General features: G+C 53.8%; 5 protein-coding genes across 5 annotated transcripts; 2 read left to right on the top strand and 3 right to left on the bottom strand.

Annotated features, from left to right (window-relative positions):
- Positions 1-4: 4 nt before the first annotated feature.
- Positions 5-1,636, bottom strand: CAOG_07178 (pyridoxal-5'-phosphate-dependent protein beta subunit). Its single transcript, XM_004343852.2, has 6 exons — positions 1,397-1,636; positions 1,159-1,298; positions 1,011-1,059; positions 888-927; positions 446-807; positions 5-366 (listed from the first exon to the last, which is right to left on the bottom strand). The coding sequence occupies exons 1-6, from the start codon at positions 1,617-1,619 to the stop codon at positions 152-154; spliced, it is 1,029 nt and encodes a 342-aa protein (XP_004343902.2). The 5' UTR covers positions 1,620-1,636; the 3' UTR covers positions 5-151.
- Positions 1,637-1,712: 76 nt separating this feature from the next.
- On the bottom strand, positions 1,713-2,927 carry CAOG_07177 (histone H3). Its single transcript, XM_004343851.2, has 3 exons — positions 2,772-2,927; positions 2,403-2,585; positions 1,713-2,192 (listed from the first exon to the last, which is right to left on the bottom strand). The coding sequence occupies exons 1-3, from the start codon at positions 2,880-2,882 to the stop codon at positions 2,076-2,078; spliced, it is 411 nt and encodes a 136-aa protein (XP_004343901.1). The 5' UTR covers positions 2,883-2,927; the 3' UTR covers positions 1,713-2,075.
- A 764-nt stretch (positions 2,928-3,691) lies between these two features.
- Positions 3,692-7,146, bottom strand: CAOG_09050 (hypothetical protein; the record flags this gene model as incomplete). The annotated part of the gene is made up of 3 exons (XM_011272436.1): positions 3,692-5,716; positions 5,803-6,033; positions 6,097-7,146. 3 exons carry the CDS (start codon positions 7,144-7,146, stop codon positions 3,692-3,694), a joined length of 3,306 nt encoding a protein of 1,101 aa, XP_011270738.1.
- Positions 7,147-9,360: 2,214 nt separating this feature from the next.
- CAOG_09049 (hypothetical protein) lies at positions 9,361-12,362 on the top strand. The gene is made up of 2 exons (XM_011272435.1): positions 9,361-11,527; positions 11,638-12,362. Exons 1-2 carry the CDS (start codon positions 9,494-9,496, stop codon positions 12,199-12,201), a joined length of 2,598 nt encoding a protein of 865 aa, XP_011270737.1. The 5' UTR covers positions 9,361-9,493; the 3' UTR covers positions 12,202-12,362.
- CAOG_09048 (hypothetical protein) lies at positions 12,321-14,345 on the top strand. Its single transcript, XM_011272434.1, has 4 exons — positions 12,321-12,422; positions 12,557-13,173; positions 13,256-13,992; positions 14,080-14,345. The coding sequence occupies exons 1-4, from the start codon at positions 12,410-12,412 to the stop codon at positions 14,207-14,209; spliced, it is 1,497 nt and encodes a 498-aa protein (XP_011270736.1). The 5' UTR covers positions 12,321-12,409; the 3' UTR covers positions 14,210-14,345.
- The last annotated feature ends 120 nt before the right edge of the window (positions 14,346-14,465 follow it).

Genomic DNA, 14,465 nt, shown 5'->3' with positions numbered 1-14,465 from the left:
TGAATAAAGAATGAGCCAGGTTGTAATACAGAGAGAAGAATAAAATGATACAGAGAGTCAATTGAAACACAATGAAACGCAAGGCAAAGCGAATAGACTGAACAAAAACAAAACAAAACAAAAAAAAGATTGAGAGAAGGTTTTGGTGTGCTCAGGAGGGAGGCGAACATGCAGCAGTGCGCCAGCTCGCAAGCATGTCCAAGGTCACGACATTGCCACCGCAAACGACCACGACAATAGGCGCCGATGCGGAAATCCCAGAGACGTTAGAGATGGCCTTTTGAACGGAATCGGAGGCCAGCAGTGAGTCGTACAGTGCTGCGAGGGCTGCACCGCAGGCTGGCTCAACCACCATGTGATGATGCTCTGCCCAGAACGAAAGAGCCAAAAAAAAGTCAATCAAACAATAGGCAGGTCAGAAGGGAGGAAGTCGCACTTCAGGTACCTGCAAACTGGACGACTGCTCGAGTTGCGCTGGCGTCTGGCACGACTTGACAAATGACGGGATGCTCCCGAGCAAGTTGAAACGCTCGTTCTGCAACTCGCTTGGCCCCGAGACTCTTGGCTATGCTTGTGATGGCGGGCAGTGTGACGAGTTCTCCAGCCTCGACGGACTTGGCGAGCGAGTCTGCGCCCGCGGTTTCAACAGCAATGACCGGGACATCCTTCCATGCGGCATTGCCCACCCGATGCAGCCCTTCAACCACGCCAGCCAAGAGTCCTCCGCCTCCGACTGCAACGGCAATTACAGCCGGCTTTTCTGGCAGTTGTCGGAAGAGCTCGTCGACCAACGTCGACGTCCCTTCCCTGCGCCATAAAGTGAGCATTTCACAGACAGACACACGCATCGAGAAGGAGAGCAGGAATGTTCACACGATGATGCCTACCATAAATCAGGGTGGTCGAATGGAGGAATATAAACAGAGCCTGTTGGATGAACAAAACATGAGTAAAGAAGTGCTGAAACCAACCGTTACCAGCTCACACGATCATGAAGGACACAACCATACCTGGCTCTGCAGCGAGTTCCAATGCATGCGCATGCGCCTCATCCCAAGCCTGCGACAAACACATAAAAACCGCTTCAGAATCAACCGTATGCTTTCGTCGGCAGCAAATTTCGGATTCATTCACATTCACACATTGACATTCACTTACAGAGCCATATACCGTCACAATAGCTCCTTCCGACTCGATCAACTCGCGCATAAATCCTGGCGTTGATGTGGGGAGCACGACGTGCACGGGCAGTCCAAGCATGCGAGCGGCGACTGCGGCTGCGTACCCTGCATTGCCACCTGTGGTGCCCCGAATTCACACCCATCATCATACACCTATGAGTATCAATCATTCTGAGGTGTTTGCTGATACCTTGTGTTCTCTGTGTTAGACAAACCTGAAGATGAGACGAATCGCACGCAGCCGCCGCGCGCGACTGCTTTGGCGCACAGATTGCCAATCGCTCGGAGCTTGAACGAGTTGGACGGCTGCGTATTCTCAAGCTTGAGGTAGACTGGGCGCTGCTGGCCCTGGACCTCGGCGGGCAGCAGGCGGGACAGCGGGATGCTGTGGATGCAGGCAGTCTCAATGTGCAATGGCAGCGCTGCGCTTGTTTGCATGGCTTGAAGATCAATAGATAAAAGGGACTGAGCTGTTTGAGGCACACCTGAGAAATTGATTCTGGACTACAGTATGTCAAACGCATTTTGTATGAGCATTTTGAAATGGAAAAAAGTCGGGCTTCTTTCAGAAGTGTCGGTGGAAATCACAAAGGTGCAGGCAGCACTTTATACAAATGGAAAAGCTCAGACAACAATGAACTAGATCAACAAAGCATGAGATGCAGAAAGAAGAAAAAGTTTCTCTCGAAGGGTTTGAGGATTGGTGGCGTTGAAAAACACCAGGTAAATTTTTTGATTTTTGTTTTGTTATTTGGATTTTTGAGAGTGAGGCAAGCTAGAAAGAACAAACATCACGTCGATGCAGCAAATTCAAAACTCGCCATCACAAGAGAAAAGAGAAAGAGAGAGGGAAAAGGAGAGGCGCTTGGAAAAGGCTCAAAGCACACAAGTCGCTTAAGCGCGCTCGCCACGGATGCGGCGGGCAAGCTGGATGTCCTTGGGCATGATGGTGACGCGGCGAGCGTGGATGGCGCAGAGGTTGGAGTCCTCAAACAGGCCAACAAGGTACGCCTGCGAGCATTCCCAAAATAAGCAAAATAAGGTGAGGATGAAATTTGAATTTTTCGCGCGCTTTTTGATTTTAGACTGTTTCCCCTCATGTTTTTTTTTTCAATTTTTTCAATTTTTTTTTTCTTGTTGTGTTGCAAGGCCTTTTCTTGCCCTCGCGTCGCCTCCTCCCTGCACCACCACAACACCCGAAGCAAACATCTCGACACTGACCTCAGCAGCCTCCTGAAGGGCGTGGACGGCGGCGGACTGGAAGCGGAGGTCGGTCTTGAAGTCTTGAGCGATCTCACGAACGAGGCGCTGGAAAGGGAGCTTGCGGATGAGCAGCTCGGTCGACTTCTGGTAGCGACGGATCTCGCGGAGGGCGACGGTGCCGGGGCGGTAGCGGTGGGGCTTCTGCTCGCGCGCGGGGGGGCAAGGGAAGGGGACGAGGGGACGAGGGGGAAGGGGGGGGAAAAAAAAAAAGAGAAAAAAGAAGCAAAAAAATGAGAAATCGGTGACGCTTTCGTTTTGCTTCGGCGTCTGCGTCTGCGTCTGCGTCTGCGTCTGCACAGCGACAAGAGCACAGAGAAAGTGCTTTACCTTGACACCGCCGGAGGTGACGGCGGTCTTGCGGGCGGCCTTGGTGGCGAGTTGCTTGCGGGGCGCCTTGCCACCGGTGGACTTGCGCGCGGTCTGCTTGGTACGAGCCATACTTACAGTTGTATTGAAATAAAAAAATAAAAAGACGAATGAGCGAAACGTTGCCTAATCGACGTTGTGTTGTTGGAGGAAGAAAAGAAATGATGTCATACTAGCACAAGTACAGGCAATCAGTGAAAAGAATTAAGAGCCCAGAAAATCATGGAACAAGGGGGTGAGCGTTGGAGAATTTCGAAAAAAAAAAAAAAAAAAAAAAGTCGGCGTCCAGGCACACGAGCAATCACCGCCCTGGAGTCGTCGTCGTTCGACCAATACTCGCAATAGTCACTCCAACTGAAGCCAGTCAGAGTCGCCCTGGAAGCCGACGAGCGGGGAGGACTTCAGTGAGCTTTCTGTTCTCATCTCCTGTTTGCAGCTCGCAAAATCCTCGGTGTAGCTTTACCATGACAAGTACAGCTTGGACACAACGCGGCATTGGTGAAATGAGACCTGCGGAGTGAGGCACGTTCTCGTACACACGACAGTTGCCCGATTTGTGTGCTGAGCAGCCAGGAAACGCGTTGCGAGAGCATCGAAATACGGCGGTTTTTCAAACGATACCTCGGCAACGCATTTGTTGATTGAACGGCGTGAGCACAATGTACCACCAGAACACAACGGAATTGAAAACGAAAATGATGGCGACTAGCACGCTGCGAGACCACGGACGTGATTGTATGGCACACTTGATCAACACCGAAAAAGAGGCTTCAAATTGTCACAAAGAAACGCATCGCAAACGAATCGCAAACACGAAACAAACACAGGAACCCAAAGCACAAAAACCAAAATCTGACAGTGGAAACACAAGTCCTGCTCGGTTACATAGCGCGCATGGAAGCGTACTCCGTCTTCGAGCTCAGATCTCCACCAGTCAGAGTTGAGTAGGTTTCATCAGCACCAGAGGCGAGGCCAGACGCATGCCCGAGTTGATCGTACAGCCCAGATTCTTCCTGTTTCGAGGCTGTTGGCCGAGGTTCAGCAACAGGTGTCAAGGCATCATACAGCCCGTCGTCCTGCTGCTGATGGAACAGAGGATTGGCAAAAGTTCCAACCGAATCGTCCGCGACAGGATTGTGAACAACATTGTTGCGCTCCGCTGAGCCGGGTCCCTGTTCTTTCTTGGTGTGTCGTCGGCGGCGGAGCAGAATCACAAGCAGAATGACCAAAAGGAGCAGGAGAAGCAGGCCACCAACGACGCCACCAACCACTGGGCCGACTGGGAAGCTGGAAGCGTTCGCAGCTTCGATAGACGCAGAGGCGGCAGAAGCTGCTGCGGTAGAGGCGCCAGACGCTTCGGAGGCGAGCGTCGCAGCAGATGCAGAGGCTGTCGTCGCCGCGGAGGCGGCACTTGCGCCGGATACGGCAGAAGCCACGCTGGTCACGAATTCAATGGAAGTGGATGCGACAGATGCGTCGGATGTGGATGCGACAGATGCGTCGGATGCGACAGATGCGTCGGATGCAACAGAGGTGGATGCCACAGATGCGACAGATGCATCGGAAGCAGCAGATGCGTCAGATGCGACAGATGCAAAGGAAGCAACACTCGTCACGTACGCAACCGACGTCGAGGCAACACTGGCATCAGACGCCTTGGAAGCGAACGAGGCAACAGACGACGACATCGCTGAAGCCGTAGCTGCCAACAGTGTCGCCACTGATGCTTGTGACGTAGACGCAACAGTTGCAGCGCTCGCAGTTGCTGCAGAGATGGCAGAGCTGGCACGACGTTGAATCACGCTCTTCACAATCGACGTCATCAGCGTAGTGCGCTCAGTGCTCGACTTGATTGTCTCGAATGGCATGGCGAGCAAAAACGACGAGTAGCTGCCTCCCACAGTGCTCACACCAGCAATGTTGGTTCCAGAAGAAGCGCCATAGTACAGTGCAGCCATGCCGTTTCCGACGGTAGTCAGGATGTCAGGGGTTTGAACAAGGTAGGGGTTGCCAAGCGCGATGACCGAGTTGAACGTCACGGTGCCGCTCATCGTAAAGCCCGGATCGACAGCCTGGCGAGCAACGAATGGCGCGCTAGCAGTGGAACCGGCGTAACCAGCACCCAGGTTGTTGGCGAGGAAGGTCGCACTGGCTCCACCAGCAGCCGCAAGACCCGATGCGACGTGCGAGCCGCTGACAACCAAAGAGCGCGGTTTGGTAATGTTGGCAGCAGCAATCCAAGTGTTGATGACAGCTTGATGCGCGGCAGGGAACACGTTGATTCCAGTGTTCTCGCCTGCAAACCAGATGACAGTATCGTAGTTCACCAAATAGGCATTCACCCATGTTGCGTCGAGCAAAGTGTTCTTGGTGGCCGAGTCGCAGCGGTAGCCTGCAGCCTGTAGCGCACTAGCATACTCGTACACGTACTCGCGTGTGTAGCGGCCCTCGATATTGTCGCTCGCGTGGACAAAGTCGGCGTCAAAAGCATCAACCACGAGAATGCGCGGACTGCTTCCAGAGTTGCGGTACCCAGCGACTGTAAGCTTTGTAAGAGCCTCTCCTCCAGCATTGACACCAACAACTTTGAAGTAGTACTGCGTGTCGACCGCGACCAATCTCGTGCCACCACACACGCTGTTGCCAAAGTTCCCTTCAAGCGCGACATTAGCACCCGTAGGCCCGAAAATGACACCTGCATCCCAGCCGCGACCGTCAGTAGAGGTGTACAGCTTGTACGCTGTTGGAGTTGCACTTGATTCAAGAGGGTCAGTCGGCTGAACCCAGCAGAGGGCAACGCTGTCGGTCCTTGAGACAGTGTAAAGGTTGGTGACCGGCAACGGGATGATGGTAGGAGACGATGGAACAAAGTACTTGTGGATGCCCTTGTAGATGGCACGACCAAGCTGTTATTGGGAGAATTATTGTGAGTTATCATTCGATGAGAGTCCTTCAGAGTGCATTCATCAAACTCCCACCACATCAGCTTTACCGTTTCGCGGTAGGATTCTTTCGCCATCAGCGCCATTTCAGTGCCGTTGAACACATCAATGGTGTATGTAATGAACGACGGCATGTATGCGTTTTGGGTCAATTCCGTTTTGGACGCATCGAGGGAGCCTCCTTGGTTGTTTTGTCCGGTTGCTTGCTGAACGTTCACGCGCACGCTAGTTGCCGCGGTGCTGCACGCCGTGTAGAGCGTTGCACTGAGACCGGAGGGGGCAGAATAAGCACAATTCACTCGAGTGCAGCAATCTGTGAATCACAACAAGCATCGCCTACTTACGGTGTTGGGTGTTACAGTTGAGACACCAGATCCAGCGCCTCCACTTGCACCAATACCTGCGTACAGCCAGTCAGCACCATTTTGCCTGTTGACAAGATCCATATCCACCTTCTGGTTGTACATGAAGTTGGAGAAAGTCGCCCTGGCATTGTAGTCGGTGTCAATGGTGGGCGCTCCGTTGGCTGCTATTTGAAGGCCCGACCCTGCATTCTGGTTTTGGCTCTGAAAGTACAGAAAGTCCTGGGCCGACAGCTTCCAGCGTGGAATGCCAGCTGTTGACGCTCCGCATCCGACGCGAACTGCATCAACCATCGCAGATTTGCCCGAATACACGGGCATTTTGTTGGTAATCTCAACCTTGATTCCCGCCGCAGCAGTAAAGTAGTAGCGACCAAGATACACAAAGATGGCACCCTGTTGATACTGCGGGACTGACAGTGTCTGGATGCCTCCAGAATGTGTAATGCGAACATCTGGGGAGCCTCGGTTGGAGTTCAAGGCAGGCGAAGTCATGTAGACGGGGTAGTACCCATCCGTGGAAATTGTGGCCGTAAATGTGGCTGTGGCAGTTTCCGTAGCCGCTGCTGCAAACCAATGTTGGTCGGAACCATACCCTAGTACGCTTGTTGCAGAGGACCATGTGCCGCCTGTGTATGTCACTTTCTTGGCAGCTGCGGTGTCAAAGTCGTTGATAATGACTTCTGTGGGAGTCTCAAACCAGCGCTCTCGAGTGGAATGGACGCTGGCGCCAGCATTGGCCAGATACTCTTGAACGTAGCGAATGCTGATCTCGTTTGTGTAGAGGTCTTGCAGGAGCGATTCTTGACTGAAGTAACTAGAACCAGTGGAGCGGTAGCCTCCGGTTGACCCAGAGCAAGTCAGCCAACCCAGCGCGGGTGACAGGACGACATTCTTGGTGGACAGCTGCGGGGCAGTTGAACTGGCAGTGTTGACCCACTTGGTTGGCAGATTGTGGATGTCTGCATGTGCAGTCAGCGCGACGACCGCGAGGAGAGCACCGACGACGACGAGCGAACGCGCCGCAGTCATTTGCTTGCAGGTGTTCAACGATATCTGAATCCCATAGAAACAACAGCAAGCAACCAAGATCAAATCATGAGCGATGGTTCCTCACCCGCATTTTGTGCGTTTGCAAAAGCACACAGGGATCACCGCCATGCGTCTGCTCTTTTTCACTCTGGCCTCCCCTCCATCCCCTGCTTTCTGCCTCTCTTTCCCCTCCCCCTTCCCGGCCGCCACACCGCTCATCACGATTTATCCGTCCGACGTCGATGCCGTTGAGTTTTGAGTCGACGCTCAAAATAACGCGAGAAATCTTAAACACGTCGTCAAACAATAGAACGCGCACAAAGCGACCTCCACTGCGACTCGAGCTTGAGTTGGACGACAGGTCGAAGTGAGGGTGAATCGAGATTGTATCCAAGTCAAGCAAGCCCGAAAACAGCAAAAAAGGCCGAAAAAAAACACACACAAAAAAAAAAAAAACAACACAAAAATAAAAAACGACCAAAAACATGAAATCAAAATAAAAAAACAAAACAAGCATCATAACAAAAAACCCGCAAAAATGATCATTAGCGAGCGTCAGTGCCCGCCCAATCCCAATGAGCGAGACAAGGCGAATTCACTCACACTCACACTCATCTCTCTGTCTCTCTGTCTCTCTCTCTCTCTCATCTCGCGCTGATGGAGGGGGCTGCTTCATGCACATCAAAAGAGGGCTTGACCATTGACACGATCGTGCTCATTTTTGTTCAAATGCTTCCATGCTTGCGATGGTTCTCTTCTTGTCCTGAACTCGACTGTGGCGCGCTTTCAACCACCGCCTTGCCAGTGTCCCTCAGGGTCCACACGTGTGCCTTCGCTCGTTGCATGGCAAAGAGAGACGTGCATGTGCACTCCAAAGCACACAGCGTGGCGCGCCTTTGAGCAGAGCGAAATAGCACAAAAGAAAAAAAAAAGAAAAAAATAATTCAAAACAATAAACCATCGCTTCGGCTGACTCCTGTGCCGCTCTCTTTCGCTGCCCCGTAGACACGGGCGAATCGATCTCAGGACTCAAGTTGTACGCGCTGCGAGAGATGAGATGCGACGAATCTGGCTGTGTTCAGTGTTGCCTTCACTTGAAACTCACCGTCCAAAAAAAAACAACAAAAAAATCCAAATCAGCAAAAGAAGAAAAAGAAGAAAAACAAAAGCAAAGCAAAACAAAAAAGGACTAAAAACCACAACCGTCGGAAATTTGTCGTACATGGCAAATGCGTCCCAGTCTCAAAGTGACATCTGCCGTCTTCTCGTTGCTGTCACCGTGTTGTTTGTGATTGATAATGGAGACTTCCGCTTCGAAGCGGTGAAAGATGAGGCGTGGGACTAAGAACAGGCCTAGCTGCCGACCCCCACAGACGTCCAGCAACCAACCACCAAGACATGTCTGAGTTGTTATTGGTAGCTGAGTCATGTGGTCGCAGAGATCCGATGTGGCTGCGTAGCGGATCGTCTCGAGGGTTCTCATCGATCGAACTTAAAGCAGCGATCGAACTTGAGTCAAAACTGACTCCCACCAACCTCCTTTCTGAAATCTGACGCACCTTACGAACATCCGAAAAAGAGAATTGACACTGAGATTTTACAAAGCAACGCGTTTCAAACGAATCGCAAACGTGGAACCAAACACCGAAAGCTCGAGTCAAATCGAAGAAACCGCGTGGCGGCGACCTAAGTCCTGCTTTTTTTTTTTTTTTTTTTTTTTTTTTTTTCCCTTTTGCACTTTTGTACTCGTTCGCCCCCTTTCCTTCCCCATTCTCCTCTCTTCGCCTCTCTTCCCCCCCCGTCCTCCCGCCCTCTACCATTGCCCCCGTCTTCATCATTCACCTCCTCTCCATCGTCTCCCTCCATCGTCTGTCCCCGTCGTTCGTCTCAGGCACAAACGACGACAACGCAACTTTTTTTTTTTTTTTTTTTTTCCCCTTGTTCCCCCCTCTTGTTTCTTCCTCTCCTACGTCACCTCCTCGCTCAACTCCTTCTATCGCGACGCCACACACCAGCACATCTCCAGCGCAATTGCATCCACAAACACAACCAAAACGCCGTCATGATCGACTCTGAAGAAACGCAGTCTCAAGCGTTTGCTTTGAACGCCTTCACACTGCAACTCCCCCTCTCACACTCACACTCACACTCAGACTCTTGCGTTCGATGCCAGCTGTGTAACAACTCATTGGTTCTCTTCTATTCATGTTGCAGACCCAAGGACACACCCCAACCCCCCGCTAGTCTCTCAAGGTTCGCCACCCCATCTTTGGTCATTGACCCCCCCTGCTCCTCACTACCACCACCCACCCCCTCGCTGCAGTCAAGTCAATCTCACATCACGCGGATGAGCAGCGCACCGGAATCGCCGCTGCTGCGCGGATTTGACGGAAACGTCGTCCAACTGCCGCCCGACCAGCCGCTCGACGGCGACGAGTTCTCGGGATGGCTGCTCAAGTGGACCAACTACATGTCTGGCTGGCGTGAGCGCTGGTTTATTCTCAAGGGCGGCGCGCTGTCGTACTACCGCTCCAAGGAGGAAGTGACAGAGACGTGTCGCGGCACGGTCAGTCTGGTGGGTGCTCAAATCACGCCAGACGATCGCCTAGGCATTGACGTGGCAACCAGCACCCAGCACTTCCACTGCCGCGCTCACTCCGAGCCAGAGCGCGCACGGTGGATTATGGCCCTCGAGCTGGCCAAGGTCAAGGCCCAATCTCGTGCCGCCGGCAAGCACCACCACGGCGCTGGTGCTGCTGGTGCGAGTGGTGGGCTCACGGCAAGTCCCCGTCGTTCCAGCAACGGCGCCCACGGCAGCAACAGCAGCAACAGCAGCAGCAGCAGCAGTTCACACGTCCCCGCACCGCCAGCCTTCTCGCTGTCGGGTGGCGCTGCTGGCGGTAAGCCCGCCACCATTCTTGGAGCAGCATCGTCGTCATTGGCGAGCAGGCCGCGCATCGTCGGCTTGGTTGGCCAGCAGATTGACTACGAGTCGGACGAAGAGGACGAAGGCGCAGCCAGCACTTCCATTGACGAGGCTGCCTTCCTGCAGAGCGTCAAGCAGGCCTTCAGCGAAGTCAAGCTGCGGAGCGAGCTGCTCTTCAAGCAGGCTATCGGCTTGCAAAGGAGTTGCACCACTGTCGAGGCATCGCTCGGTGCCGTGTCGGACGCGTCGATCGAGGCGTCGCGCAAATCCTCGTCCAACGCTTCCCTGCCGACCGCCTCGTCACCCACCTTGGCGACCGCTGCCAGTGCCGCCCGGCCACACACCCCAGAGCTGCTCCTCAACGGCGCGGTGGCGCCAGCCGACGCTGTTGCCCACATTCGTCAGCTGCAGGAGGATGCCGCCATGTTCAAAATCACCGCCGCGGCGATGGTTGACGCCTGCTCGAGCTATGTCCACAATATCGAGCAGCATCACGGGGAGTGGACGAAAATTCTGCTGGCAGAGCGCTCGCGTTTCACGTCGCTCGCCGAAACGGTCGAGACTTTGGCCAAGCAGCACAATGTGCTCGAGCGACGTGCCACTCTTGTGGCATCTGGCAAAACCTTCCACACCCACGTCGAAATGGACGACGAAGAGGTCTTCTTCGACGCAGCCGACGATGAAGACGAGTTCTTTGCTGCCGAGGATGAGGATGCACCTGCTACCACCACGACTGCCACTGCTGCCCCCGCCACCACAACCGCCACCCACACAACCGCCACCCACACCTCACCAGCAGCAGCGTCAACGCTCGCATCCACCGCCGCCGCAAACTCACGTGCGCCCAGTACCGCTGCGCCCACTGCTGCAGTCGTGCCCACCGCACGTCGCCGCCGCGAGCGCATTCCCTACCGACCGCAGACGTCGGCCAGCCTGTGGGGTGTCATGAAAGACTGCATCGGCAAGGACTTGTCCAAAATCCCGATGCCAGTCTTTTTCAACGAGCCCCTCTCCTTTTTGCAACGTTTGTGCGAAGATCTCGAGTACGCAGACTTGCTCGACTCTGCTGCCAAGGCCACCTCCTCCACGGAGCGCATGGCCTTTGTCGCCGCGTACACGATGAGCTCGTACGCCAACACAACGACGCGCACGGGAAAGCCCTTCAACCCGCTTCTCGGCGAGACGTACGAGCTGGACATGCGTGCCGAGAAGGGCTGGCGCGTCATTACCGAGCAAGTATCGCACCACCCGCCAATCAGCGCCATGCACACTGAAGGCCGCGGCTGGACGCTGTGGCAGGACTTTGGCATGATTTCAAAGTTCCGCGGCAAGTACCTGCAAATTGTCCCTGTCGGCATCACGCATCTCACCTTTGAAAATGGCGACCACTATACATGGCGCAAAGTCACGACCACTGTTCACAACATTATTGTTGGCAAGTTGTGGATTGATCAGGTTTGTAGTTTCGAGAAGTGGCTGTTTTTGTCGTTGGTTTGGTTGCTGGCGGGGTGTGCTTGTTTGGTTTCTGGTGAACAAACTCACGCTGACTCCGCATCACCCCACAGCACGGCGAGATGGAAATTGTCAACCACACAACCAAGGAGCGCTGCTCGATGAAGTACTACGCTTACAGCTACTTTTCAAGCGAGAAGCCGCGCAAGGTCACTGGCGAGGTCATGGATGAGACGGGCAAATGCAAAATCGAGCTCCTGGGCACATGGGACGAGTCTCTCGAGTCGCGTCCGCCGGGCACCAACTTGCCTGGCAAGCAGTTGTGGAAGCGCGGCACGCTGCCGGTGGACTCGGCCAAGATGTACGGCTACACAAAGTTTGCCTGCCTGCTCAACGAGCCAGAGCAGAATGTCTGCCCGACCGACTCGCGGTTGCGGCCCGATCAGCGCAAGATGGAAAATGGCATGTTTGAAGAGGCAGACACGGAAAAGCTACGACTGGAAGAGAAGCAGCGCGCAGTGCGGAAACAGCGCGAGGCCTCCGGCGAGACTGTCCAGCCGCGCTGGTTTGCTCGGCGCTACCAGCCCTTGACCGATGCGGACGAGTTTGTCTACAGCGGAGGCTACTGGGAGGCCAAGGAAGCCAAGAACTGGACGAACGTGCCGGACATTTTTTAAAACAACATCGCTCTTTTTTTTTTGGGGGGGGGGGTTTCCGTCTCTGGCTTTACACTTTTATTTTGTTTTCGCGAATTTCATGTTTAGCGATCTCTCTTGTGTAGTTTTCGCTCTGAGGGTTTTTTTTTTCTCTCTTTGTGCTGTCTGATGTTGCTGTTGTTTCAAGTAACGTTACTTTATTTTGTTTTCAGTCCTGATTCTTGATGCAATGTTTGGCAAATGTAACAACTCAACGACGTGTGTTGTCTTCCGAATTTTTTTATTTTGTTTTTTTGGTTTTGGTTTGTTTGGGGGTCTGAGATTTTTGATTGATGACGTCTGAGCCGCTCACATCCACCTCCATTTTGACCCACAGCCGGACCGCCTCAGAATGCACTCTCTGCGCGCCTGTCGCAGCCAGCGGCCACCACATACGACCAGCAGCAGCTTGCGAGGTCTGCCGGCACTGCAGGCAACCGACCAAACTCTGTCTCGAGCGGCGCAGGTGGCGGGAACAGCGCCACGCTGAACGGAATACTGACATCGTCGACCCCAAGCACCACCAGGGCGCCGGGTCAGGCACCTCAGGCGCATGTTGCCCTTCAACAACAACAGGACTCGATGCCCGTGGTGACGAAGGCGCACTGGAAGCCCGACGCGCTGGCCACACGTTGCCCGCAGCCGGGTTGTGGCGTGTCGTTCTCGCTGCTCGAGCGACGCCACCACTGCCGCAAGTGCGGCGACATTTACTGCGAGAAGCACGTCAAGTTCGAGATGCGTCTGAACGCGCAAGCAAAGCCCGATCCACAGCGCGGAGTGCTCTGCTCCGTCTGCCAGTTCTGCTTCCAAACGCGCGCAGGTCACCAGCAAGAGCCGGGCCAGACACGATCGCTCACACGCGCATATATTGGCGAGCGCCAACGAAGGCTTGATTTGCGGGCCAACTCGATTGATCGCATCGTGACGGTGGTTGAGCGGCTGGCCGTTTTGAAGGTTTGAACTTTGACTTTGCTTTTTCGGTTTTGAGTGAAACCAATCACTCAACTTGTCCGCATGTGTGTTTCGTTGGAGCTAGAATGCCACACCTTCGGCAGACTTGGACAAGGAACAGGCATCTATTGTGCGCTGGATGCCAGACATTTCTGCCATCAAGTGCCCGTTCTGCGGGGAAGCGTTCGGCATGTTCTTTACCCGGCGACACCACTGCAGACTATGCGGTCGAGTGGTGTGTACGGGCAAAGGGTGCTCGCGGGACGTTGTGCACAAACTGGACGCCAGGTTTATGACGCTTGACGGTCGAGAGCCCGACCGGGATGCGATGCGACTGCTGCTGCCCTCGGCGAACGGAACACCACCCATGCCCTCCATGAAGCTTTTAACGTGTGGCGATTGCATGTGGTACTGCGACTATCGACGGCGGCGCATGGACTGGCAAGAGCGTCAAAAAGTCATGGAGTGCATGCCAATTTTGGAGGCGTACGACCAGCTGACGGCAGATCGGGTGCATGTCGAGCAGCTGCTCTTCCAATGGGACGAGCTTGACAATGACATTCAAAACATCTCGCGCGAGGAAGAGGAGCAGGCCTTCTTTGCCTCGCTGGATCGTCAGAATGGGTTGAGCACCATCGGAAATGCCGTTTCGGATGGCAATTTCGGCGTTAACATGTCCAGCATCGACCCGTTAGACTTTGGTGTCGTTCCAGCAGAGCCACAGTCGGCCGCACCGCCCACACTGTTGGATTCGCTGAGTCAAAGCAAGAAGGCGCTCAGAAAGCAGGTCATGCAAGCGTTTAGCGATTTCCAAGATCGAGGGTAATGCGTCTTGGGGTTGTTTGGTTGGAAAGCGAGCCCGCTCTTCTCACTTGGGATTTGAACTGGGCTTTGCTTTTGATCTTCCAGGACTATGATTCGGCATATGCCGACGAGCTCTCCGACCGAATCGCGGTTGCAAGAAATGATTTACCAAAGTGTGATTTTGTACATTCAACAGCACAAGTTTTCGTTTGCCGCCCGTCAAGCGTCGGCCTGAAGCTGTTTCTCTCTTTTTCTCTTTTTTTTTGCTTGTTGGTTGTGTTGATAGTTGCGAGTCTTATCATGCAGGTATTCTGTCAAAAATGGGACAAAGTGAAATTTTCAGCGACAGACGCTGATCTGCTTCCACACGGAAATTCCCCATGCATGTCGATTTCTTCCCCCCTTCTCTTCACTCACCGAGTATGGAACACGCATCGATCGCCAGAATCCCGAATTCTCTCCGAAATGGACTTTGTTTCAATGTCGAACAT

This window comes from Capsaspora owczarzaki (genome assembly GCF_000151315.2).
Source record: "Capsaspora owczarzaki ATCC 30864 unplaced genomic scaffold supercont2.13, whole genome shotgun sequence".
Classification (NCBI taxonomy): domain Eukaryota; class Filasterea; order Ministeriida; family Capsasporidae; genus Capsaspora; species Capsaspora owczarzaki.
This window is presented reverse-complemented; position numbering and strand designations above follow the sequence as displayed.

What these genes read in the sequence shown, in the direction of transcription:
- CAOG_07178 (XM_004343852.2), bottom strand. Translation starts at nt 1,619, where the DNA reads ATGCAAACAAGCGCAGCGCTGCCATTGCACATTGAGACTGCCTGCATC. An exon ending in GGAACTCGCTGCAGAGCCAG is followed by an intron (nt 928 to 1,010) that starts GTATGGTTGTGT and finishes TTCATCCAACAG; the next exon opens with GCTCTGTTTATATTCCTCCA. An exon ending in AGCAGTCGTCCAGTTTGCAG is followed by an intron (nt 367 to 445) that starts GTACCTGAAGTG and finishes CGTTCTGGGCAG; the next exon opens with AGCATCATCACATGGTGGTT.
- CAOG_07177 (XM_004343851.2), bottom strand. Translation starts at nt 2,882, where the DNA reads ATGGCTCGTACCAAGCAGACCGCGCGCAAGTCCACCGGTGGCAAGGCG. An exon ending in TCACCTCCGGCGGTGTCAAG is followed by an intron (nt 2,586 to 2,771) that starts GTAAAGCACTTT and finishes GCGCGCGAGCAG; the next exon opens with AAGCCCCACCGCTACCGCCC. An exon ending in CCCTTCAGGAGGCTGCTGAG is followed by an intron (nt 2,193 to 2,402) that starts GTCAGTGTCGAG and finishes GAATGCTCGCAG; the next exon opens with GCGTACCTTGTTGGCCTGTT.
- CAOG_09049 (XM_011272435.1), top strand. Translation starts at nt 9,494, where the DNA reads ATGAGCAGCGCACCGGAATCGCCGCTGCTGCGCGGATTTGACGGAAAC. An exon ending in GCAAGTTGTGGATTGATCAG is followed by an intron (nt 11,528 to 11,637) that starts GTTTGTAGTTTC and finishes ATCACCCCACAG; the next exon opens with CACGGCGAGATGGAAATTGT.
- CAOG_09048 (XM_011272434.1), top strand. An exon ending in AGCGGCTGGCCGTTTTGAAG is followed by an intron (nt 13,174 to 13,255) that starts GTTTGAACTTTG and finishes CGTTGGAGCTAG; the next exon opens with AATGCCACACCTTCGGCAGA. An exon ending in AGCGATTTCCAAGATCGAGG is followed by an intron (nt 13,993 to 14,079) that starts GTAATGCGTCTT and finishes TTGATCTTCCAG; the next exon opens with GACTATGATTCGGCATATGC.